Source organism: Haemaphysalis longicornis, unplaced genomic scaffold (genome assembly GCF_048455015.1).
Source record: "Haemaphysalis longicornis isolate Haplotype H1 unplaced genomic scaffold, Haemaphysalis longicornis Haplotype H1 scaffold_1, whole genome shotgun sequence".
NCBI lineage: Eukaryota > Metazoa > Arthropoda > Arachnida > Ixodida > Ixodidae > Haemaphysalis > Haemaphysalis longicornis.
Window position 1 is genome coordinate 57,735,120 of NW_027526203.1, and position 27,655 is coordinate 57,762,774.

The window sequence follows — 27,655 nt, forward strand, 5'->3', positions numbered from 1 at the left end:
TCGAACCCGTGTGCTTGTGTTCAGCTGCACAATTCCTTAGCCAATGAGCCACCGCGGCGGGTGGGTGTTTTCCATTATCGTTCATTGCCATGACGAAGGGGCTTGTTGGAGCAATTCAATTTAGGTCTTTATTTTCCGTGGAGTGCTATTTGATGCTGTACTAACACGATGGCGCTTGAGAAGTTTCCAGATTTTTACAAGCGGCGGGGAGAACAGGAATTGCGGAAAAAATTATCGCCTTGCTGGGGGAGATTTTTAGGACACAAAGGGATTGTGCGCCACGACTGATGCATTGGGTCACACAGGCATACGGTGGAAAGGGTCACCGAGCGAACTCATTGTTCTCATTCACTTCCATCATCCATCAATGTTCTGCGCAGGGGTGTTCATGTTCAACAGGGACCAGCTGCTCATGCACTTCAACAGTGACAGCCAGAACAACAAGCGTGGTTTCCACATAAAGGCTCGCCAGATAACCACCTGCTACCCAGGAAGCGGTACGTGCTGCCATTTCCATCTCTACCAACTCAATGAAACGAGCACGGTATTTCTTTTTCATGATTGCTTAATGGGTATACAAGGCTGCAGTAACTTAATTAACTGAACAATCAGGCATTGTAAATGAGTAATTTGATTTGGCGAGGAAGGTACCTAAGAAGAAAGTGTGTCCACGATTTGGGAGAGTTTGCTGGCAAGACAGAGTACGTGATGGCTCCAGGTCATATGCCCATCAAACCAAACGCCTACTAATGTTTTCTTTGAACTCACGATTTCAATTTTTGACGAGGTCAAAGTTACATCTCCATCAAGTGTGATGTTGTTTTATTGCATGGAATAATAGGGCTTTAGTTTTGTCTGTGTTTATTTACAGGACATTTTCAACACACCATTCATGGATGCTTTTTAAAAAAAATACAGTTAGTATTGTGTATTAAGTTCATCACATTGTTTAATTTAAACCGCAGAGTGGTATCATCTGCATAAATAACGTATTTTGTGTCACAATCTATATTTACTGTGCCATTGATATATATTTTAAAAAGAAGAGGGCCTAATATTCTCCCTTGAGGAACGCCAATTTTCACAAATTTAGTTTGCGAGGGGGTATCTAACTGTATATACTGGGTTCTGCTTGCTAAATTTGTCGGGATTAGTTTTAAGGCAACACGGCGAACACTATAATATGCTAGCTTTTTAAGTAATATTGTGCGACTAATAGAATCAAATGCCTTGCTGAGGTCGAAGAGAACAAGCGTTAAAGCGTTCTTCTAGGTTTTTTAAGATAGGTTCTTTGAATTCAAGGTGGGCAGACTGAGTTGATAGGTGGTTGTGGAAAACAGATTGGTTTACTGTAATTATATAGTTACTTTTAAAAAATTCGAGAGGTGACAAAAATTTTTTTCAAGACCTTCAGAGAAGACCGGGAGGATAAATATCGGCCTGTTATTCGACAACTGTTTTCTATCACCCTTCTTGAACACTGCCAGTACTTTCGCTCTTTGCATTTTGAGTGGCAAAAAGCCTATGGAGAGATAAGGGTTATATATATGCGTAAATATAGGTGCAATTATGTCAAAGATATATTTAATGGGCTAAATTTGCAGGTTATCAGCATCACGGTCTCAAATGTTGCTTAATTGAGAAATGAGAGTTGCCAATTCATTAACATCTGTTAGACGTAGAAAGATGGTTTCAGGGCATTCGGCAGTGATATAGCGATAGGCATCCATGCTTATAACAGAATCGTTGTTTTCGGTGAAGTGATAATTGAACCTATGACGTAGTAACTGTCCAGAAATTTCAAGGCGATTTTTGTTAATAAATGTGATTGGTTAGCTATTTTGCGTTCGATTTAGTTAGGAACTTACTTTTTTCCATAGCTTCTTACTATCATTTGCACAGGAGGCGTAGTAGTCCTCATTATAGCTAGGTTTGGCGTGACGTAGTTCTTTGTTTAACTGGTTACGAAAGTGCTTGAATATAGTAATATCTGCCATGTCTCGTGTTTTTATCAATTTATTATATAACGCTTGTTTATGTTTTATCTTGAAATACAGTTTATGTGTAGTTCATGGTTTCCTAATTTTTGTGGAGTAATTCCGGATAGGATGCGGTAGGAAATGCTTCTCATAAAGTTCCCAAACTTTGTCCAGAAATATTTCATGCGCAGTGTTATGCGAGTCTTAAACACTTTGCCAGTCGGTAAACGAAAGATCAGCACTCAAACTTTCAAGACTGGTTAAGGTTATTGATTTCGTCGTACACCTGTTCGCTTTTTTTGAGGCGGTCTGCGGTTCAAACTAAGAAAAATTGGCATATGGCCACTCCCAGTATAAGCAAGGACACCTGCTTTTACAACACTTCGGCTGAAATTAGTTATAGAAAGGTCGGTGCACGTTAACGTATTGCATATAGCTCTTATGGGGGCTGATATGACGTTCCTACAGCCAAACGTTTGGAGTAGTATTTCTAGACCACGTCTTTTTAAAGTCTCGCTCCGATATTAATATCAAAGTATCCGCCTCATAACATGTTGTGCTTTCGGTCAGAAATACGAGACAAGAACTGCTCACGAAACAACAACAAAGATTTGATACTTCTCTTAGGCGGACGATAAAAGACAGAGTACACAGTGTGTGCATGGAAAACAGACAAAACTTCGTAATAATCCGTAACACGCAAACGTCGTCAACACGACTTACATTAAAAACTTCACGGACCAGTCGGCCGATACCTCCTCTTTTTGACGCTGCCCTATATTGATTAAACAATGGTGACTAGATAATTGCCAGGGCGACATGTTTACACCCGACGTTTCTGATAACATGATCACATCATACAGAAAGTTCAGGCTACTAAAGAGCATATCTAGGCCATCATATTTATTTTTGGCCGATTGACAATTGAGTTCAAAGCATCTTGTAGTTCGCTTGTCTTCTGGGCTAACAAAATTAAAGAAACAAGACGGATCTCCCCAGTCTAGGCAAGACATCGTAAAAATGTGTGATTGCTGACGTGGTCATTATTTTAGTCGGTCGGTCCAAGTCGGAAAATACGTTCGGTGAGTTGGCATCGTGCGCCTTCGCATTTCTTTACAAACACATTTGCATTTCTGTGTCATGCGTCCTTTTGCATTCTTTAGCAACGTCCCGTTGTACGCTGTTTCATTTTCCACCAAGAAAAGGCCGTTCTGCGCTTTCTGCAGATTCTTTCGTTTGGCAAACCACCGATGCTGTGCTGACAGGCAAGAAAAACGCATGATAACACCGGACACCTTATCAAGTTTTGACGGTAGCCTGTGAAGCCCGGTAACGAATTGTTCAGTGAGGAGCGGAAGGTTCTGTTTAGACGCGATTTCATTCATTGCGGTCACCAGGCATTCATCTTTTTTCAGTGCAGGCCATGTATTTCTACATTTAGCTTGCGGCTGTGGTATTCTCGTTCACTGATTGCTTCAGTTATTCTTTGAACTTCCACGTCTGCTTTTGCTTCCTCAAGCTTAGCGAGCAAAATAACGTGCTGCCTTCTTTTTTCACTTTTTGAAGGTCTGGGTACCTTCGTCTATCAACATGTAGTGTTAAATGTCCAAAACCCCACAAAGCCCGGAAGAAAAAATTAGCAGTGGCTTAGCTCGGCTATGCCAGGATATACGTAGCGGCAGCTAAGGTTCACCTGGTTATTCTTAGGTTTTCTGGTTGTCTAGGATTAGCTGATTATCATGCTTACTGCTACAAGACGATTTCCAATCCAGTCTAATCCAATCCAATTCAATCCAATCAAATCCAGTCCAGTCCAGTCCAGTCACTGCTCCTCGCGCATGCGCAGGACGGCTCTTCCGGAGCCACGCGAAACGGCAATCAAGCGGCTCAGGCGCAGCGTAAGACTTGGCTACTGCGCAAGAGAGGCGCACAGCTACGTACACGCCAGCGCCAGTGTGTATGGCACGGCTATGACGTAACTCCTCTGGAATGCGGAGACCGGAGAATGTGCAGACCCAATTCTCTACACACCCGCACCCCAACGGGATTGTATTTCAATCCAACACAATCCAATTTATTCCAAGCCAATCCAATCCACTTCAAACCGATCTAATCCAAACCAATCCAATCCGATCCGATCCGATCTAAATCAATCCAATGCTCCTCGCGCTTGCGCAGAATGGCCCTTCATGGCACACGCGAAACTGCTCAACCTCGGCTGCAGTGTAGCTTACGCTACAAAACATTGGCTCCAATGCATGCTGTCAAGGTAATTGGAAAGCAAAGCTGTAAACGACACACACAACAATTGCCCATGCGACGTCACTGAATTCACACGCGTGGCTCTACACAGAGTGAAGGCAGAGATTCTGCCTACGGTTACCTAGAATTTGCAGGGGCGGCATCCCGAAAGCAGAAGCGTCGGGCACGGCCGGGCTAGAGCGTCGGATGCCGCTGCTGTAGCCCGGACGTGCGTCGGCAGAAAGGAAACGGCGAGGAGCGTCTTTCGAAGGGTGAGACAGCGGAACCTAGCCATCCAGATGGGCTAGCTCGGGGCTATCACACCGCACTACACAAGCGCGGACACCGAAACAATTCGGCATGCGGGCTTAGTGACTTCCATTTATACCGATTTAAACCAGTTACATAATTAAGTTTGAGAATTGCGCGAGAGCTGACGGAACTCTTATAATCCCAATTTATCAGAAGCGCTTGCTTCTTTCGCCTTTTGTAATACATGTTAAAACACAACCGAATTGGCATTTACCAACTTATAAGAAGGAGTCCCATTCTTGGGAAGCAGTGCGCAAAAGGTAGTGTTTGTTTAGCAGCCAGATGTCTGCATGTGGTCTCGACATTTTGTTTTCGTGCCCTGCAACCAATCTTTAACGTATCTTTGCCATACGACCGCTTAATTCGGTCGTGTCCGGGTCACCCAGGAGGGGCTGCCGAACAATTTAATCAAGCCGTACTAAGGAAGTGCGCAATGGACGCGAAGCTGCGCCTAAACAGGCCCAAAAAAAACCGTCGCTAAAGTTGACGAAAAAGCCGGTTCGCCCCGATGCGGCTGCCGGCGTGAGTGCGTGGGGAACGCTGGGTAAATTCGCCACGCCATCTACAGTGCGCTCCGTAAGTGAAAACCACCCTTCCCTCCGCAGCCGCGTTGGGAGTTTCATGTCCCGCACGCCAGGAAAGAACCGTTGGGTGGTAGAGGTAGCAAGCTTTGCTTTAAAAATGTTTGGAATCTTGCTCCTGAGCAATGCTGGGTATCAAAGTGTTAATACCCCAGAAGCTTGAGACAGCCGCCCAGTAGGACGCGTAACCCGAAGTCTTCATGATGCAATGTTAGGCCGGGTTCAGACTCTTGCCGTAACTGCCATAATAACTTTAAAGCAGGACGTCATTTCATGTCTCAGCCAATGGAACAGCGTGACACGCCGTTGTTTTACGTCCATAGATCCCGATATGGCTTTTTCGTCGGTAGCCTGACGTAGCATTAGTACTGGACCGAGGCCCTTATAGCGTCGCTAAAGTTTCGTTTGTCTTGTACATACATACATATACGTACATGAATATATATATATATATATATATATATATATATATATATATATATATATATATATATATATATATATATATATATATATATATATATATATATATATATGTATATATATATATATATATATATATATATATATATATATATATATATATATATATATATATATATAAAAATATATATATATATTTATATAGATATATATATATATATATATATATATATATATATATATATATATATATATATATATATATACACCTCGCAGTGATTATATAATCACACTAATGGCCTTCAGGCCCTCGATAGGCGTGCCTGCAGATCGTTCGCAGAGCGACATAACCAGGCTCAAAATAAGGGCAACGATAACATATAATGGTAGGCAGTAAAGAAATCCAAGGAAAGTAAAGGGTAGGATGGGGTAGATCATTTTATTATACTTGAAACAGATACAGTTTTTTTAATAATGAAATTGGAGGTGAACACGCCCGCTTGGGGGGTCCAAACTTACGACCTCCAGAAAATGCGTCTGGTGCCATGAGTACTACGCTACCAGCGGGACTGTGCTCCCCTCCACTTTCTGGGGTATTTATGTTCAGATAATTGTTTCCCGTGCTTCAGGGTTGTAGCCAGCGCCAGTCCGGCTACTCGGGGTGAAGGGGACCTTCTTATTAACCCCCGGGCCGTAACTCGAGCGTTTACGACATGTCGACAGCGGTTGACCAACGTTGAACCCTCCTAAGCTACCCATGTCACCAAGACTGCGAGAACAGAGACCCTCGCTATGCATGTAGCTTGAAAGAATGGGAAATCAGTGGCTGGTTGATTTAGGACCGAAATAAGGGTAGGCAGTCAAGAAAGCCAAGGAAAGCAAAGGGGAAAATGTGGTAGGTCATTTCATTATCATTGCAACGGATACAGTTTTTTTCAAAGAAAGAAAGAAAGAAAGAAAGAAAGAAAGAAAGAAAGAAAGAAAGAAAGAAAGAAAGAAAGAAAGAAAGGAAGAAGGAAAGAAAAAAGAAACAAAGAGCGAAAGAAACAAAGAAAGAAAGAGAGAGAGAAAGTGTTCTACGGTTCTGTTTTCATGGCTGCAGCCCAAAATGCCTCTGGGTAGCTGGTCATCATTACCTTTACTCGTCTTTTTGTGCTCAGCACGAGCAGGGTTTAGCACAAATGCTAGGGACCCACCACTCCCTTTGTTGCCCTTCGCCATTTGTTTCGGCGTCTGAAGGCGGTCTAACAACCTCTAGAGATAAATTCTTGATAATCAATTATCGCCACAAGTGGTTTTTACCAAGAGAGCGAAAAATAGAAAATTGCGCCAATTATCGCTGTATGAGCGAAGTGCGATCCACGCAGTGCTGCCACCTCCGCCGCTGTGCGACATGTGCACCGACCGGCTGAGCGACGACATCACGAGCTACGGCTTCCCAACGGCCTACCGCGGCAACATGCTGTGTCGCGTCACCATCACCCGGCCGTCGAACGCCTTCTGCGCGGTGGAGATGCACTTCCGCGAGTTTGATGTCGAGAAGTCGTCCCGCTGCGACAGGGACTTCCTGCAGATCGACCGGGACCGCTACTGCGGCACCATGCTCAGGGGACAGCACAGTGAGCGCACTCGCTTTTTTATCGACCTCTATCAGGGCTGAAAAGCTTATTTTATATAAGCTGGGTAAAGACAAACGCAGCATCCGCCCAAGCAGATTGAAGAGAGGACTTGGTAGCGGCAAAGCATGAAATTAAATTTGGTGACACGACAATAGGCTTGTTGCGAAATCATTGAACAAAGTGCTGTTTTTTTGCCCGCATTAACTCCAATCTGAGGTACTGTAGCATGATTTACTTTGGTGTCAAATACAAATCTCTGACTTAAGTTTCTTCCCAGTAATTTGATTGATTGATTGATTGATTGATTGATTGATTGATTGATTGATTGATTGATTGATTGATTGATTGATTGATTGATTGATTGATTGATTGATTGATTGATTGATTGATTGATTGATTGATTTAAAGCGCCAATGCTACACAGGCGAGAGGCGCGACGAAGTGGAGGACTCCGGATTAATTTTGACCGCCTGGGAATTTTTAACGTGCGCCGAATTCTCGAACGCACGGGAGTTTTCGCTTTCCGCATCCACTAGAAAAGCGGCCGCCGCGGCCGGGAATCGAACCCCCGTTCCTGGGCTGTGCCGCACAACGCTTAAGCCAGTTTCCAGTAAATTAAAAACATATGGCTTAAGCGACTGTAGTTGGAAGAATTTATAAGCCTCATAAGCTTTGGAGACGCCGCCACTTAAAACACAATCGTCTCGCTTGCGTTCACTGTAAAAGCAACAAACATTAACGAAAATAAATTACGAGAATTTTCTTATCTCTCAATGAAGTCCTGTGCGTAAATACGCCTTAAAAACTTCGTGCGATATCTTAAATTCTCTTAAAACTGCGAAGTTTTCTAAAACCAGACAAACTGGCGCGTTCCTCAGCACTTTAGCGGCTGGAATTCTTAAACTAAGCAGTTTTTTGTGTAACACATATGAAGATAGCAGACCCACCGGGTTGTCTTGGCTCTAAATTGTTTTTTTTTTGCTTGCACCCGCCGCGGTTGCTCAGTGGCTAAGGCGTTGCGCTGCTCAGCACGAGGTCGCGGGTTCGATTCCCGGCCGCGGCGGCCGCTTTTCTGATGGAGGCGAAAAGCTGAAACGCCAGAGTGTACCAGATTAATTTTTACCCCCCCCCCCCCCCCCCCGGGTTGTCAAAATGGATCCGGAGCCCTCCACTACAACGCGCCTCGTCGCCTGCGTTGCGTCGGCGCGTTAAACCATACAATCAATCAATCAAATCGATCAGTTTCTTTTTGCGTTTCTTTTTTGCGGTGCTTGCTTTAGGATAAATGATTACGGGCCGCTATTCATTCACTAACTTACAATGTCTGTCGTACGCGTTTGTCTTCAGAGCGCATGACATACGACACGGACGGCAACGCGGTGATGGTGTTCAAGACAGACGAGTCGGTTTCCGGCAAAGGATTCCACGTACGATTCCACCAGGTGCCCTGCAGCGCCGCCCATAGGGATCCGGTCGCAACATCCGCCACCACGACTACCACGGCAGCCAGCGGCAGTAAGTCAGAAAGGGCGATTCAGCGAGTCCCTTCTTGTTTCGTCATTCCAATTCGGAGTGCCTGGCAGAACATCCGGTTAAGACCCCATCGAACCGTGTCAAACGACATCTTACTTAGTTGTAAGCTCCTTCTTGTTCAATTTGCCGAACTTTTGCAGTTGTTCGAATTAAGTGTAACTCAAAGAACATCCTGCCAAAAGCCTTAGCTTTGTCTGTTGGAGCGCCCCGCCTCATTAAGAGTCATTTCCATACCCAGGCGCTCCGCAGTGCATGCTCTGCGTTAATAAAAAAATTTCCCAGCCACCAAATGCCCGGGATGTATTTAGTAAAAGACAACTCCGGCGTCAACGGGGATTCATTTTTCATTATGGCCACTAACATAGGCAGAACTGTAAAACAATGAACCTGGGAAAAGCCTTTGACTTGAGGGTCGCCTGAGCTTGCATGTTTGGCTGAAGTGGTTGGGGGCACCTGTAGACCTACGCAAACAAATTATCGCTCGCTGTGAGCAGATCGAAAATTCAATTGAAAATCCAATGTAAATGTATTAGAGCGTTGTGCAGCTGTATCGAACTCTAGTCCACCCTAACATTCGACACATCGAACAGCTGGGGCACCGCTAGAAATTGGCTATTTCTTGACCATTTGTTGCAGTTTTGCCCATAACAGAAAACATGTACAGGTAGGTGGGTACATGGCCTTGACAGCGTATACCCTTCAGCAATAGCCGCAGTTGGCGTTATTAGAGCGCATGCTACTGTAGTGAAATAGAAATTTCTTGGAACCCAGTCAAGAAGGACCGCACGGTTTATCCCGCGTGCTTTTTATGCGAAGGAGTTCCGTGTTCTCAACAGTGGCCTTTTTTTCATAGTTCTGAACACATCATAGTTCTGAACACATCTTCTGAACGACAAATTTTGGACCTTCAGAATTGCCGATAACCAGCGCTGTAAATGCTTTTTTTTCTTTCGTCGCCTTGCTTTCAGACAGTTGTGTTGTAGTAGTTGATTGTCCGTGTTTGACTCTTACGCGTCGCCATTTAGGTCCTAGACAGCTGTAACCAATTCGCAGAGAGTATAAAATATCAGGTCCCTTCGACACAACGACGAGCCTGCTGCACTGCGTAAGCGATAATGTTCGTCTTGTGACCCACGGAGATGAAAATTTTGAGCTATCTTTTCATAACATGTCTCTTCTTGGCGCTCTTTGCCCTCGTCGGTCTTGTGCCAGAAAAAAACAATAATCATCATCAACTTCATAATATCGTTGCATCGCGATGCCTTACGTTTAAGCAGAATATTGCTAAATTCGCTGGGGTCGCATAGGTGTTTCAGTTGAAACATTAGTGATTTTGTTGGTCGAATTACTGATACATCGATATATATTTTCCAATCCGCTTCGAATTCAGTATACGCGATGATTAAGTATGCGAATAAATTTAGAAGCGGACATGTGTAATCATAGCGCGGGTGCAAGACGGCATCAGGCACCGGTGGCTGCTGCAGAATCTGTCGTGGACATGCACAATAAAAAGTGTGGCACGCCTAAACGACAAAGTTCCCCCAGGCGCCCCTTCAATGTGAGACGACCATGGTTTCAGTGCTTGACTCGAGCCAATCGAGCCCGCGTTGCCATTTCTAATAGGACCCTGTCGCGTTAGTGTGGCGGTATGAACACATTGTTTTTTTTGCTTTAGTACACCTTTAAGCCCTTAAAGTAGGCTTGCTCTTGTTTGGACAAAATTCCACCCGAAGTAAAAAATGGCTATTTGTTGCGATGCCTAGTGACATGCGAAGCGCGATCTGAAGGCCAACTTTACATGGAATAAAGATTTCTGTTCATGTCGCTTCAATACGAATCATGCGCTGGTCTTGCTTTAGCCAGTTTCTTAGAATTATGTAAAGTAAGTGCGCTACAAAAGCAGCTAACAGAGTTCTGCGGTGTAGCGGGAGTAGCTTTGGCGCTTCATACAGCCTTTCCATTTTTTGTGGTCTGTAGAAAGCTTGAAAGTTTTGCTTTGAAGCAAATGTTCCGTCTACAAATCATGTTCAGTTTTCATTATTTTTACAAAAACATTAGAACTGACGTGATTTGCTTAGGCAGCGCTTTCTAACAGCAAATAGGGAGGAGAAAATCGAAGCGGAAGGCCGAGGGGTCGGCCAGGCGTACAGCTCGCTTTGCTACTCGGCACTGCAGGAGGGTAAGAGGATGAAACAAACGACATGCGAAAAGAAGGGGGTAGGAGCGGCGATGCGCACGCACATGCTGTCAAACCTGGATGTGGCAAATCTCTGTGTAACAAACTCCTGGATTTAACCAAGTTTTAAGTGCGAATGCACTTCTTAAGCGAGCCTGAAGCGTCCGCCGCCGTCCGCATAGCAACAGCCGCGGGTGCGCGCGCTCCTCGTCTTCCTTGGCAACGGGGGGAGATGGGCGCGCGCTGCCTGGCCGCTGACATGGCACAATCACATACCCACGTGGGGGATTGGCCAGGAATCTCCTCGTCTTCCTTGGCAACGGGGGGAGATGGGCGCGCGCTGCCTGGCCGCTGACATGGCACATACCCACGTGGGGGATTGGCCAGGAATCGGGCGTGAGAAGGGCTAATGCACCCGCTTAAAGGAGTACTGACACGAAATTTCAAAGCTGAGATCCGCTCTAGCAATCAAGTACAACGACAACACAAATAGGTGTCTGTGAATAAATGCATCTTTCTTTCTTTGTATTTGTGTGTGTGTGTGTGTGTGATCTCTCTTTCGCGAACATTACCGAACGTCGCAAATTCAGCTCGTGCATTCGCACTTTCACATTCTTCCCCTCGGGGAAATGCGGGGAATTTTTTTGCATTTCTCCTTTTCCACGTCCATTGAAACCCATGTGTTTGCGCCCGCTATGTAACGAAGGAGTTGCGACTTTTAAACTTGATGTAACGAATTCGACACGCTGATGAGTCCATGTTCTTTGCTTTTTTTTCTGTGGCGAAATGCTCTAATTTAACGAATTAAGCCCGCACCGCAATCGCCCGTGCGTTTCCATGTGTGAATGCGGTGTCGATTAGATGCTTGGCCTGCTTGTCGGCGTGTACTCACGCGTCTCCAGTAATATCAGTGGTGTCGGTTCGTTGGTGAGGATTTCTGCTGCCAGAAAAGAAAAAGTTTTGTCTTTTCAAGCCAAACTTGATATGCTTTAGAATATCAAGTTCTTTCTCGCCGTCTCCGCCTGCGAGAAAGAACGTCACCGCCCAGTACAGTGTCGCAGCTGTAGCATCCTCTCAAGAATTTTAAGTGCAGAAAAGAACATCAAGTTCACAAACAGGCGCCCTTTCAGCGTAAATTTGGTTTTTGAAACGCGTTAAGGCACTGGAAAGTATCAAACAGCCAAACTGATACTTTGGTTACGTTTGTGAATACGGAAACCGTGTAGTAGCAGCAGGAGCGAATCACGCAGTTTTTCAATGTGAAATGTATCCTTGAACAAGGGTGATTTCAGCTAGAATATTGGTTTCGTGTCTGCTTCACTCACGCGACGTTTAACTCGAAACCTGCATATAACGAAAACTTGGATGTAACGAAAAATGCGAATTTTTGTCAGTTTCGTTATATCCAGGCGTGGCGGTATTTCACTTATTTCATTTATTCCATCCTAAAAGGGCCGAGGGCATTACTCAAGGAGAGCGGCAAAAAATACTCTGTGAGGGCGTACAATTTGATTGACTGATTTGCGGGGTTTAACGCGCCGACGCAACGCAGGCGATGAGGCGCGCCGTAGTGGAGGGCTGCGGATTAATTTTGACCACCTGGGGATCTTTAACGTGCGCAGAAATCTCGCACACACGGGCGTTTTTGCTTTTCGCCTAGGGCGTACAATTTGATGTAAACAAATAATGAATATTACAGTAATAAACACTCATGTGGTAGTTTGGTCAACAACAAAAGAACAACAAAAAAACGGTTGAAGTTGGAATTTGAATTTTCAGAGCAGAAACAATTTCGCGGAAATAAATATACATAGAGTATGCTGTTATAATATGCCTACAGTCATTGGTACTGAATGCAATCAAAGTGAGGTTCCAGTTTTTCGCGGATTGAGGTGTCGCAGCGGTGTTGTGGGGATGGGAGTCTATAGCCCCTATTGGGAAGTGCTCTCGTTCTTAGACGACCGAGTGTAGTGCCCAAGCTTACACACTTGTGTCGTTCAAGAAACGCAGAAAGGCACAATTTGTGCACATGTGATAGTACGGGAGTCTTCATCCAACATCCCATTATTGCATCGTTGGATAAAAGTTTGCGCAGCTGTTGTCGCCATCTTAGGCTAAAAAGCGACAGAAATTTGGAGAATTAGCGCGGTAGTTGTCAATTTTATCGTAGGGCTTACTAATATTACAACGACGATATGTTGCCCATACCGGCGACATACATCAAGATGATGCCACACGCATAGTGGATCAACGGTAGAACAGAGTATTCAAGGTGCGATGCATGCAGACGACTTGGTATTATAGCAAATGCTGCGACATGTCCAAAGGAACATGAAGGTATCTCTAATCGACCATCAACATTATCTGGGCCTGAAGTTTAGCACACAGAAATGAAATGTTCGGAATTTAACGATGAATATAATTCCTCGCACGTACTGATTCAACACAAAGCCATATCCTTTGTAAAGCAGTACAAATACTTGCGGATATAACTAAACTAAACGAAGGGCCTGCAACGCTGCCTGGACCATTGACGCCTTTAAATGAAGGAGAGTTGAATCGCGGGCGTAATGAAACATAAAGGACTTTGAGAGTGCAGTAAATATGGGGAGTGCGAGGGATCTGGAAATCTATAACCGTATAATGCCGCGCTATGCCTAAAATCAGAGGTCCGGTAGGGGCAGGAAGTTAACCTACTGGCGCTACACTCGGTTACAAATTAAGAACAGCAACAGAAGCACTTCCTCTACCTTACGGCCGCGAACAAATATTCCTCCTCAATGGCCGAAATAGTCCGGTACACGAGCTCGCTTTTCTTATGACAATTAAACAAAAAAATGGCTCCAATCCGCGCTGTGAAGGTCGTTGGGAAGCAAAGCTTTAAGCAACACCCACAACAATTTTCCAAGCGACGTCACTTGAATTCACACACGTGGCTCGGCAAAGAGTGAAACCAGAGATTCTGCCAGCCGTTAGCTGGAATTCGCGGGGCCGGCATCCCGAGTGCACCAGCGTCGAGCACGGCCGGGCTAGAGCAGCGGGCGCCGCCGCTGTAGCCCGGCCGTGCGTCGGCAGAAAGAAAGCGGAGAGGAGCGTCTTCGAAGGGTGAGACAGCGGACCCTAGCAACCTGATGTGCTAGCTCGGGGCTACACCGCCTCGCGACACAAGCGCAGACACCGAAGCAATTTGGCCTGTGAGCTTAGTGATTCCCATTTATACCGATTTAAACTAGTTAGTTCAGTAAGCCTGAGAATAGCGAGAAAGCTGAGGGAACTTTTATAATCGCTATTTATGAGATCCAGTTACTCCTTTCGCATTTTGTAATAACTCTCAAAACACAACGGAATTGGTATTCACCAATTTAGGAAACTGAGTCCCATTCGTGGCAAGCCGTGAACAAAACGTAGCGTTTCTCTAGTGGCCAGATGCCTGTATGTGGTCTCTACATGTTGTTTTCCCACCCTGAAAACAAATTCTTAGCGTATCTTTGCCGTACGCTCACTTAATGTCCGGGTTACCCAGCAAGATGCTGTCGACAAGTTAAGCCGTTTGAAGAAAGCGCGCAATGGGCACGAATCAGCGCCAAAACAGGCCCAAAACAACTGTCGCTAAAGCAGACGGCAAAGCCGTCCCGTGGACCCACCCGCCGGTGCGAGAAGTTACCTGCGTGCGGGGAACGCTGGGTAATAGCGCCCTATCACCGCGCCATCTACACTGTGCGCCGTGAGTGAAAAGCGTCGCCCCATCCCCAGCCGCCTTGGGAGTATTTTGTCCCGCACGCCGCAAAAGAACCGTTGGCAGGTAAGGTAGAAAGCTTTTCTTTAAAATGTGGGGAACACAAAGAGAAATAGCTTATTGCTATAATTTCTTGGGCTATAGCTGCGTGGGTTAGATTAATGCAGATTTTGAAATAAAACATGTGGAAGAGGTCACGTCGTCAATTGCAAGGTACAAAGTGGCGGCGGCTTATATCAGTTAGCCTTGGATATGCAAAGCAAAAGCTTTGCTTAGTCTGTTTGACTCTTGGTTTCCCTTGGTTAATGTAGCTGCAGCTGTATGGCCGACCACGGCTCAGAGCCGTTCGGGCCCGTGCAACGCTCACAGAAGGAGGCCTAGCCTCGCTTTCATTCTCGGCGAACGCCGTGAAAGAGGAGTCCCACAGCCCGAGACGACCCAGCACCGCATGCGTGGGAGGCTGCGGGTTTGGTCGGCTGCCGATCAGCTGAGCGGCCACTCCCGTCGCGGCCACTGCCGCTACGTGAGTAGAACGACCGAAAACGGTACCTTGTGCGCAGCGCCGACAGCGAGCCCCGACGGCGTATTCCCAAACCATATCCCGAAGGGGCCCAGGCCGACCACACCCCCTAAGCAGCGGCGCAGCCAATGAGGTTAAAAAAATTGCAATTTTTTAACCTTCTTGGACGCAGCACCGTGACGTCACTACCCATATGTGCGCGACTTCATGCGAGGTGGATTTTTTCTTTTTTCCCCCTCCCCTCGTTTCGACTGCTTTGCGGGTGGCCGATAGTTACGCTCCATGGGCGGGACTGGCCTGCGGCACTCGGGAAGCTGACCCACATGTGGTAGAAGTTAACCTTTTGTACCTGAGCTCCTGATCTCTCCGCGCTCTTCTTGCACGCCTGCAGTTGGACGCTGACCTCCCATCGTGTTCCAAGATGAGCGCTCGGCTCGGTGCTCGAAGTGCGCGCGCGCGGATGGACGCTTTAACACTCTCATAAAAATGAAGAGAAAAATTTGTTTTGATCTTTTGTGATCGCGCTGCATCGCGGCGGCCGATGGTTTCGCTCCTAGCACAAGCCTGGCGTACGCGTTGGGAAGATAAAGTTCGCTCTCCGAGCTCTCTTGTGCGCCGTCAGTCCCTCGTCTCCCATGCTGTTCCTAGTTAAGCTAGCGCTCGGCGAGTTGCTCAAAGTGCGCGCGCGGATGGATGCTTTTGCACGTACATCTGTAGTTATTTTTTACGTTCCGGAAATCAAGCACTCCCAGTAAAGTGAAGGCAAAAATGTTTTTTTTTTTTGGTCTTGGGTGGCCCTTTGGACTCCCTACCGAAGCGCAGAACGTTTGCTCGCATTCGGTCGAAAGCACACGCGTACGTCGGTCGCTCGTCTGCTGCGAACATCAACGAGCGTGTTATTCGCCATACTCGTCTGTGCCTTGCACTCGCGCAGAACTGCCCATCACAAGGTCCGTTCTCATAATTGTGTGCGCCACGCGCGTCCCCAGCGCATTCACGCGATGGTCGCGAAGCTTATAACTTCTGCTCCATGGATAAGCACGAGCAGCCGCTCGAGGTCGTCACAGGTGACCTCGCGTCAACAAATCATGAGTCTGTGTTCCGCGCGAACCTGCCTGACGAAGTAGCAGTCAACGCTTTCATGGACACGTAGAGCGGGTACACCAACAGAACCTGGATTGTCCAATAGGTCCAGAAACGGGGCGAAAGGTATGTTTTTCAAAACGAAGCGTTTTGCAACTTGTGTTGTACTATTTATATTTTTATTCCTGCATTTCTTGTTTATACATTTGCATACTTTTTTGCGTGTGTGTGGCGTACAGTTGAGGCGCGAGCTGTGACACAATGCTGGCGAATTAAAAGGCAAGACACTACATAAACCTATATATGTGGTAGCTAAAAATGCGTCGCAGGAGACAGACACAAACTGCTCATCTATACCCATCAGTGAATCTCGAAAAGTGACAATTTTTTGCCGCTATTTGGACTCCCAGATCACTATCGCAAAAATAGTGAGCCAAGGAGATAACTTTTTTTTACTTAGTTTTATCTCTGCTGCGACTACCGGGACTTCAAGCTCACGCGCAACTACTCATTAGTCCCAGCGAAAAGAATACACGTATCTGAGTGAGTGTAACACTTTATTAAATGCAAGGCCATGGCCCTCATAAAAATCTTTACCGAGATTTAATAAACTTGTTATAGATATTGCTCAAAAGAATCCTATAAACATTTTGTCAACATTGTATAGAATATTTCTATTGAGTTTCCATTACAAATTGGCCACCGCGTTTCAATTAAAAGTCTATAGAGCCAAGTCAGTAGTCCTTATCGGTTCTGAATGTAGTTTCTTATGAGTTTCTTCTGGGGTTTTTATAAAATATATTCAATAGGTTTTCTATGCAATTCTTACTGAGTACAGTCGCAACAGTTTGTTGCGTGGAAATCAGGTTTGAATACAGTTTCTGACGGATTTTTATTAAATTTATGGCAAATAATCTTTTATAAAATTCCTATTGAGTATAGTCGTAACATCGTGTTGCGTGTAAATAAAGTTTGAATATAATTTTTGATGAGTTTTTATTAAATTTGCCTGGGTTAGCTTTCTTATAATTATTATTGAGTATGGTCGTATGAACCTGTTGCGTTTGAGTAAGCTTTGAATACAGTTTCTGATGGGTTTCTATTATATTTATCTCAGTTAGATTTCTACAAAATTCTTATTGTGCCCAGTCATCACAACCTGTTGCGTATGAGCTAGGTCTGAACAGAATGTCTGATGAGTTTTTATTAAATTTATCTCTATTACCTTTCTATAAAATTCTTATTGAGTATAGTCATAATATCCTGCTGCCTGTCAGTCAGGTTTTCTGCTAAGTTTTAACAGAGGAGCTTTGCAGGGGCTCGAACTCTCCGGTGGTGATGTCCGCCATCCCAGGCGCCACCGCTCCCAAGTGCTCCCACGTCGAAGTGATGGGATGTCCATCGCGCGATCTCGGTTGATGAGGCGGGGCAGGCGGCGCTATAGCACCCCACATATATGCACCGATAAGCTACCAGACCTCCGTGGGTGGGCTATAGAAACGCAATACAGAGTCTATTGAAACTCAACATAATGAAGGTAATAAGATTCTTGTTGCGTGTTCGTTATAAAAAGTTTATTGCCTGTCTAATGACCACAGTCCACACATTCGGAGTTCAAACGACTTTATAGAATGGTAATAGAAAGTTTGTTAAAACTCAATATAGTGAAGGCAATAAAATTCCTGTTGCATTTTTACAATAGAAAGTTCATTGATTTTATATTGGCCGCAGTTTTTAAGATGGGAGATTTGGTTCACTCTATAAAAACGCAATAGGAAGTGTATTACAACTCAATGGCTTGAAGGCAATAAAATGTTGCTTGAGGTTTTGCAATACAAAGTTTGTTGACTTTTTAACGAGCACAGTCTATAAACGATGAGTTTTAATTGACTTTTTATTGACTCTATAGAAACACAATAGGGGGTCTATTAAAACTCAACGTCCATTTTCATGAGGGGGGGCCCTGGGGGAGCAAAGATGAGGAGAAAAGGGGAAGGTCACAACTCGCACAATGAACACAGTTGCAGTCTTGGGGTCCTAATCGCAAAATGAACGCATTAAAGTCAGTGAGTGGCAGCAAAACGCACAGTTAACACCTAAATGTACAGTTCACACTGTAGACACTGCGGTTCACACTGAAAACGGTGCACGCTGGAGGCAGTTCACATTGTAGACCGAACGGGGAAGTCGGCCAGGCTGCTACACGAATTTGTAGAGTCCGTTTTCAAGGGCGTACTCGATAATTGCTTCTAGCGCGGTGGGATCGTCACGTACCCGATTAACATGTTCCTGTTCAGTCGCAGGGGCGAGACCTAGAGTTAAAAGCTGGTGGCGATTACTGCCGAATAATGGACAGAGCCAAATTAACTGGTAACGATTTGGTGGGCCTTCCCGATTTCACGGGGGGGGGGGGCATCAGCGCCATTCGGATCCTGCTGGAGCTGTGTATTTATAAATAACGTATCTTATGCAGCAAAATCTGTGTGTGCATGAAGCACAAATTGTTAAAAATAACTAATCGACATTGGCAACAGTGTGAGTGGTAGCACGCATGATTACTGATATCAAACTACGCCCTGATGGCTTCAGTGAAGAGACTGTGGTCAATAGCCCTGTACAGAAGACATATATCAAACTCCTCGAGTACTTCAGTAGCTGTACAATCCAACTATTACTTAGCCCTTGGTAGGTATATTTTCGATATTTTTTCCCTAAATTGTTATGACCAGCAGTGCAAATTATGCAGAATTCACGACCGAGTGTAAAACGTGTACGTTTGAGCTTGTCTTCCTCATCAACGTATCACCCTTGCAAGAACAATTCGCACCTTCCATTGCTGTTAACAAAATGTCAATGTTTTTCTTAGTGGCACTGTTCCTGATAAAGAATTAATGTAATGAAGTTAATGTTAACGAAATTCAATGTAATAGTGCTTATGAAAGTGCCAAAATGTAGCAGCTCATGCAGCTGTATTATTTCGCAAGGGTAGGACAGTTTGTAAATGTAGTCATGGGTAATTGGCTGCCTTTCTTGAATTCCTTACCTGCAGCCCCGAATCGTGTTTTGAGGTGTGTGTATAGTAAAAGAGCACCCAATGCAATTGTATACCCTTCTGTGTGCTGTAGAATGAGCTTTCAATGAGGGTGTTTGCTTTCCGGAACGTGTATAATTGCCACATGCGCGTGAAAGCGTCCATCCGCGCGCGCGCACTTCGAGTACTGAGCCGAACACGATCGGTGGTCAGCGTCAGCTTGCAGGCGCGCAAGAAGAGGGCGGAGAGATCAGGGGCTCAGGTACAAAAGGTTAACTTCTACCACATGTGCGTCAGATTCCCCAGCGCCGCAGGCCATCCCCGCCCACGGAACGAAACCATCGGCCGCCCGCCAAGCAGACGAAACGAGGGGAGGGGGAAAAAAGAAAAAAATCCACCTCGCATGAAGTCGCGCACATAGAAGAAATGACGTCACGGTGCTTTGTCCAAGGAGGTTAAAAAATTGCAATTTTTTTAACCTTATTGGCTGCACCGCTGCTTAGGGGGTGTGGTCGGCCTGGGCCCCTACGGGATATGGTTTGGGAATACGCAGCCCGGCGAATCACGCCATGCGCTTCGAGGGGTGTGTCTCAGGGGGCGTGTCTCCGTTCAAAAGGCGAATTTGCCCATCCGCGGCGAAACCGCTGGACGAAAGTAGTAAATCTTCGCTTGAAAAAGAAATTCGAACATTGGGCGTGTAAAATGCATGTTCTTCTTCGTTCGGAACTCCAGCGGTTGGGCGGGAGTCTGAAGAAAGCATGCAGCATAGCGCTTGATCAGGGACAATACAACGCCTCGAAGTTGCGTAGTGGGGGTGCAGCTTGAATGCGTCGTATTGTCCTTAACAAAATATGGCCCTGTACACGAGCGCTCAGAAATAAGCGGAGCACCGAAGCAGCATCGCTGCGCTACGCCCTACGTAGAAGAAGAAGAAGAAGAAGAATAACAAGAAGAAGCAGAAGAAGAAGAAGAACAAGAAGAAGAGGAGGAGGAAGAAGAAAAGGAGGAAGAGGAGGAAGAACGGGAAGAAGAAGAAGAAGAAGAAGAAGAAGAAGAAGAAGAAGAAGAAGAAGAAGAAGGAAAGGAGGAAGAAGAGGAAGAGGAGGAGGAAGGGGAACAAGAAGAAGAAGAAGAAGAAGAAGAAGAAGAAGAAGAAGAAGAAGAAGAAGAAGAAGAAGAGGAGGAGGAGGAGGAGGAGGTCATCCGCTCTCTAGCGTATCTAAGGCGCCATGGTAGAGGAACGAGCTAGGCTCGGCTCAGATGGTGAGTTTTCGAGCCATACTGTGGGCAACTTTATTCCCCTCCAGGCCAGCGTGCGCCTAAGCCCAGATGATTTGTACAGGGGATGTTGGGGGTGCTTGTTGGAGAATTTTGAGTGCATGAGGCGAAATAAAGCCAGAGGCGCAATTTTGAACTGCCGTTTTCGAATCGGTGATGACTGTGGAGGGAGTCGGCTTTTGCGTTAGCGCTAAAGCTACTTCCGCTTCTTCTGCAGTGGGTGGGTTCGTGGTGCGAATGGTCAGGACGTTGCGCTGGACCTGACTGGAAGGGCAATGGGAGACTATTGAGAAGGCACCATGCCACCGATATTCGGCTGCGTCGACGTAGTGGACGTCACGTTTGCGCTGTATTTTTGTGCAATGCTTGTGCGCGTTGCGAACGCCTTTTGGTGTTGAATTGTGGGTGCATGTTTCTGGGTATAGACTTGATAATTAAATTAGAAGGGATGTCGTGAGGGAGTGTGGTTTTGTCTTCTGGGGGGTCTAGAGGGGAGATTCGTAACCTCTGGAGAATATGAGCGCCAGTAGTAGTTTTTGAGAGTCTGGTGATTTGATTGACGAGTTGAGCCTCAATGAGTTCTTTCGCGGTGTTATGCACACCTAGAGCTTCGAATTTGGCAGTGGAAGTGCTGAGGGGCAATTGTAGCGCTGCTTTATAGGCTTTTCTGAGTATGAGGTGGACTCTATTAAGCTCTGTTTTAGATGGGTTTAGATATGGAAGGGAGTAGGTCAGCCTGCTAAGGACAAAGGCTTGAAGGAGACAGAGGCCTTCAGCTTCCCTAAAGGCCTCTGTGTCTATCGGTGACTCGTCGAATTAAACCTATCATTTGTGTGGCGTGTTGTTCGAGGTGGCGTATGAAGTGAGTATTTGATCTGTTATGTTGAATGGTTAAGCCCAAGATTTTGATTATTTCAACCTTCGGGATGGGGTCACCTCGCATGTGCATGTGGATATTCGGGGGGATGAATTTCGCGTTTTTGGTGGGAGTATGAGCAGCTGGGATTTCGTTGGCGAACAGGTGAGACCCGCTCTACCAGCCTCTTCTATCCGCTACGTAGAAAAGCCGCCAATCGTAACCAGCCGCATTTTGGCTAGGCCTCCTGTCATTCGCTGTTCTGCTTCCTATTAGATTGCAGCGTTTGGATGCAACATCGAGTCAACATTCTAACTGTTCCTTTTGGGCATCTACCTCAAGTGCGTCATTACTGACGTCACGAAACGTGCGATGCAGAGGGAAAATTGAACATGGAGCTCTAATTGTACATTTCTGAATAAGTAGACCATCGTATTCCGCCGGACAAGCGCTGCTTGTACTATAGCATACCAAATCTTTTGAATAAATGCAAGTTATATGCTGACTTCATAGCCTCTTATAGAGAACCTCGCTGTTTTTTGGTATGCATGGTGCTACCGCGCAGCGGGCAGCACTTTTTTCCGCCTTTTACACCTGTTAGACTTCCCTGGGAAAGAACCCCTGATCAAAGAAGTCCTCTAGCCTTAAGAGACATCAGAGCTCGGTTAACCCATGATTTTCATGGGTGCGTCCAACGAACTTTCGAGTGGGCGTTACTCCTTGCCAGAACCGTGGGTGAAGCTGCGTGATTCCTCTCCCGCAGTCCTACCTGCTGGTCCTTCCAAGGAGTCGTTCCGGTGCGATCGGCAGTTCGACCGGAAACGTGAGTTCTACCTGCAGAGCCCGAACTACCCGTCGCACTACCTGGACAACCAGCTGTGCCGGTACACGGTCACCAAGGCCGGTGACGACTTCTGCCATTTGGAGCTGGTGTTTGCTTCCTTCGACGTGGAGTCGTCGCCGGGCTGCCAGTACGACTACCTCGAGTTCGGGGGACAGCGGCACTGCGGCTCCCTGCCGGCCGACCACGCCTGTGAGCTGCTGCCTACCCCCAATTCCCTCGCACGCTTCTTTCGGAGACCGGCTGCGCACCCGCACACGAACTTTTCCTCTCACGAATTGACTAGAAAGGAAGCTTTAGCGAAATGAGGAATGGGACCGAGCTGTCAAGCACCCAGACAAGCATGAATGGGCGAGTCTCGAATTGACATACCTGAAGCCTGTTTATATTGGCGTAAACGTGCAGCTTTATATGAAGACCCGCTGCACAAGGCTATAGCTTGTATTCGCTGGCGAGACACGCATGCAGGCAACCATGTGAGTGCGCCGTTACTGGTTACGTCGGGCTTCGTGAGATGACTGTAGTTGCCCGGGTTAATCAGATGATTTCTGTTGGACGTTGCAAACTCTACCCGACCGAACGCAAAGTAATGCCTCGAGTCCAATGTGAGTGCGATTAAAATTACACCACCTTCCCGTAGGGAAACCCTGAGTAGTATGAGAAGCAGCCATGGGGTCGACTGAAGTTCCAATTTGTTTTCAGTTCGTCGTTTCCGTTCACGTTCAGCTTCGCTTGCCTTCGTTGTGTCAGTAGCTTCTTGACGTTGTTTGGAGGAGTGAAGGACATAAGGCGCGTTCGTAGCACATGCTCCCGTCTCGGTTTGTAGCGCAGTGGGAAGGGCGCCACGTACCTCCCGTTGCGGCAAGAGAGTCGTGGGATCGAAACCGGGCGCCGCCTAACTATTACTTCTTATAGTGGACGTCAGCCAAAACGCTGACGGGGCTGAAGAGACGCGCATGCGCAGTAGAGTGTGGACGGCGGACAACGACAACGGGGGAGGGAGGGACACAGCCCCGAGCATGAGATGCTTCGCATCAAATAATAACACCTCTGTTGACACCACAGTTGAGAATCGGATTGAAACGGAGCAGTCGACGCCCGTCTGTGTTTTTAACGCGCTAGCGTTAGTGGGCTCATTTTGAGATTTTGCCGTGCCTCCCAGCCGTCCGCTATCAGCCGTGCTCATCAAGCGTCCACGGAAGTACGTCATCGGTGCCAACAACTGAGGCAGCCAGATACGAGGTGCGCCGGTATCAGAAATACTACGGCAGAAGTAGAGATACACGATTTGAGCAGGCGCCGCGCCTACGCACTGAAGTAGGTTTTACGCGTTGTGTGTAGCCGCATGCTAAGCAGACATGGTGGCGTCTCCGCCACGTACGGCACCACCAAAGCGCCTCTCCAGCGACCTAAATTGATGCCGGCGCCGACATTCTGTTACCTAGATTAAGCAGGCGGGCTCTCAAAAACGAAGGAAAGCCTACATTGTGACCAGAAAAGAACTGCGCCACAATAAGAAAGCGAGTATCTGGCGTCTAATTACAGGAATCTTAAAATAGCTTAAAACATTTTGCGGTCGCCTCACCTTTGCAACCTCTGGTCAGGCAAACGAGGAAAGGCGCTAACAATCGTGCAGCATGTGATCCCCAAAATAATTCACGTAAGAATCTTGGCCCTAAGAGAAGCGGCAAAGCGAATCTAACAATCGCGAAATATTTGACCCACATTGGAAAACGCAGGGCTATGAATGACAGAAAAAAATGCAGGAACTGGTTATGATCCAGATATCGTACACTACTTACCATTACTGAACAAGGACATCATCAGGTAAGCATAAAGGGCAGCCTCCGGATTTTCACAATAACCGCAAAGGTATTTAAATTGTGTCTTACAATACCGTTGAATAAATAAGACCCTCCTAGCACAAAAGGAGCGTCCGGGGAAAACAAAATGGGGGCCGGACATCCTATAAAATGCAGTCACACATCGAGATAAAGAAGGCTGGGCGCCATGAGAGATATGTCACCGATCCAGCGACTTTCCATAAAAGCCCTCCTACTACTGACAAAAAGATCCAAATCTACGCGAGGACAGGCGGTAAGCCAGGTTCCAAAACCATGGAGAAACAAGTATACACGGACGCCAGGACGTTCGAAATTGCGAAGGCAACAATTGTTAACGAGTATCGTAGCAGTTACTGTACCTCCATTACGTTGCTACACACGCGAATTGAATCCTCTTTGAGATCCCCTCCCCCAGCGAAACTATCGAATGCATGCTTAAACATCATTACACACGCTCAATGGACCATTATTCTCTTGATTACAGACAGAGACCCTAGACGCTTGAGAAAGATTCTAGAATCCACAATCATAAGAGTTCACATTGAATTAACTCACGGACACGGGTCTGGAAGGGACCGACGCAACCGATCAGGGTCCACCAACTCGCATATCGCGCCCCTGTCGGCCACGACTACCACACTCCCCTCCCCGAAAAATATGGAAAACGTTTCCTCACCCTACGCCTTGGAGTGTCATCCTCCCCCGTGCCACACGGTGATATCATTGTTTAAGAATCGCAAAATCTACTCAGGATGCAAACCGACACATATATCCTCAAATCTAGATTTGCGAAGATGTTTGGTAGGAAATGTCCGACATTAATTTTAAATACAGCAGAACCCACTATCTTCAGCGATACCTGGTCATGTTTAAAGATGTGCTCAGGGGTGAACAACTCCAACATCCCATATTCAACCTATATCGACCCATGACGGGCTGCTTTGACCATCTTGTCACCTGAAAATTAGCGTGAGCTGATTCTGAGGCCATGGAATTCTGCTTCACCTTACCAACCATCTCTTCATCAACTTTTCTCGAACTTTCAATAACTCTTACAGAACAAGTATGTTTCACTTTGTCCCTCCCTCCCTCTTCTGTGTTATAAAGAACCCAAAACGTTGTGTCAGGCCACACGATAAACACTTTTAAACTTAGAAGCTGTATTTCTCTCTCGACCTGACCAACGCCGCGCAGCCGCAACTATTCACGCCCACATATTTAGCTACGCAAGCTTAGACGTACTCCGTGTTTCCTATGCCGCGGTTGTTAAAACAATTTCGCCTAGCCTAGCTCTCGTCACTGAACTTTAGCACTTGGAAAGCATTGATGATAAATGCAGCAACTTCGTTCCAAAACGATCCCTCGACACCGGAGGACCTAAGCGTAGATGTTATCTGCTACTTTTTCTTTTTGGCGTGCGGGCGCAGTGGCAGAAGCCGCGCCATGTCCGTGGCGCATCGGCCATGTTCGTGGCCATTTCCAGTAATTCCAAGCGAAGAAACTAACAGCGAAACTTTTCAATGAATACCACCTATAGTGGTATATTTGAGAAAATCAGTTTGCGAAATCACTTTGCGTTTTTGTATGTGTGTGTGTGTGGGGGGGGATTAGCATATAGTGTATATTGCATTTAATGTCGCGTAAGTGCCTAAGAGAGCTAATTTCGAAATATTAATACTGTGGACCGTCCTAAAGGAACTGCAGCGTTTGGAGTACCCGCCGAAATTTCGTAATTGCATTTTTTGGTAGAGCGCAGCTCTCATGCGGCCGCTGCTGAGGTTTCACGACGTCCCTATCGCCGTCGTCCCTCTATGTAACCGAGAGAACAAGGAAGAAACTGAAAAGATAGCGGGAGGGAAGCGAAGAAGGAGACTGGGACGGAAGTGTGAGGAGGAAAGCAGAGTGTCGCGGGTGCCGTGTGAGACGTGCTCCGCGATGGAGACCAGCTACGACATGTCGCCAGAGTAGCGCGCGCCGTCCTGTGTTCGCCGATGACGTAATCACATAGGCATTCGGCGAGCGCGTGTACATATACCGCGTATGGAAACAAAGCGCTGCATGAGAGGAGTAATATGTGAAGAATAAAAGTGGTCCGTAAACATACATATATATATCTGTCGGAAATTCCTTGCCTCAACATACTTTGCTAAGACCGACCAGCTAAACAGCTGCGCTCGAATTTCGCATTACGGAGTGTCGTAATCGTCAGCCAATTTTTTTTGCGAGCACTGAAAACTAACAGTGCGAAATAGATGGTGACCCTTAAAGTTGAACGTACTAAGCATCCGGCTAGTTCATTGTTCACCGCGAAACGAAATCGCAGCGGAAACGCAAATCTGGGGCACGTAGTACTGCAGTGTTGCAACCATTTTTTTTTTTGTGACGGCCTCCCGCTATATAGCCTGCAAAAAAATTTCCTGGCCTTCGGATAGTTGAAAAAAAAAGAGTGAAACGCTCGGAACTGAGTCTACCTCTTGAACGCTCACAACTGGCTCGGGTTTTCGTTTATCCATTCGTTCCATATTCAACGGAACTATTTTTATTTTGCGTAATCAATGAACGAAATAACCCCACAAATTTCTTCCGTTTAAGGGATCCCCGTTTACTGACGTTCGTAGTCAACTTAACTGTTCTCTAACCTTTTGAGCCCGCAGGTAACCCCCCTTACCCCGATTCAGTCGAATTCCAGCGCGTTGGAAGCTACTAGCGGAGTGCCGTTGAGCGCACCAAATATAATATTGTTTAATATTATTGATGATCTTTCGATTTCCTGGCATATCACGTTTGCTATTCTCCCGCGGGCGAAGTCCGTCTCTCAATGGCGTCGCCTCTGCTGCAGACGTGATCCCGTTCCCTGGACGCGAGATGTCCCTGCACTTCCGCTCCAATATGGTGGGCACTCGTCGGGGCTTTTCGGCGCGCGCCCGGCAGATCAAGTGCGCGCTGGGCACTTCCCTACCGCCTTCACCATCGCCCCTGGAAAGCGACGCCAAGTCGCAGGGCGTCGTTGGAAGCACCACCACGACGACGCCCTCCCGGACGACCACTCCGTACGGCTTCGAATCGGGCGGCAGCTCTAGCAGCACGACGGGAGAGCCGTACATCACACGCCGCTCGTGCGACGTTTACATGGAAAAGGTGAGAAATCACGTGCGCCTTACGCACAGGAACTTCGCAGCAACTGCTTTGGTGTTGCAGGTCCGTTTGATTGATGGCGTTTCGTCATAAAACGATTCGCCCTCCGGCGTTTGGTAACGTAAGAGCGTTCTTCATAAGCTACTTCGTCACGCAGGAAGGTTCGTTATGCAAGAGGCAAAATAAAGCTCCAGGTATTTTTTTATTTGTAGAAGTTCACATGGGCTCAAGTGAAACACAGTGATCCGGGATAAGGCGACACTCACTACCGTGTACTGGCCTTCATCGTTGCTGCGTGAAAGAAGTTTCTAACCAGCTTTGAACCCTCGTTAATCACAATGTTTAAACCTGTAGTAAGCCACTAGTGAGTTGTTGCCATTGAAACAGAATAGCTCATGCGAAATAAATAAAAGGTAATTTGAGCATATAAAGGGTAATGAAAACGGGTCCGACCACGAGGGCTT

General features: G+C 46.5%; 1 protein-coding gene across 1 annotated transcript in view; it reads left to right on the forward strand.

The window, feature by feature from the left end:
* Positions 1-27,655, forward strand: part of LOC144173288 (bone morphogenetic protein 1-like) — a 93,446-nt gene that overhangs the window by 41,279 nt on the left and 24,512 nt on the right. Inside the window, exons 5-9 of the mRNA XM_077701802.1 lie at positions 381-497; positions 6,904-7,155; positions 8,503-8,670; positions 22,135-22,404; positions 26,896-27,194. Of these exons, the coding sequence (XP_077557928.1) occupies positions 381-497; positions 6,904-7,155; positions 8,503-8,670; positions 22,135-22,404; positions 26,896-27,194 (1,106 nt within the window). The remainder of the gene's footprint in view (positions 1-380; positions 498-6,903; positions 7,156-8,502; positions 8,671-22,134; positions 22,405-26,895; positions 27,195-27,655) is intronic.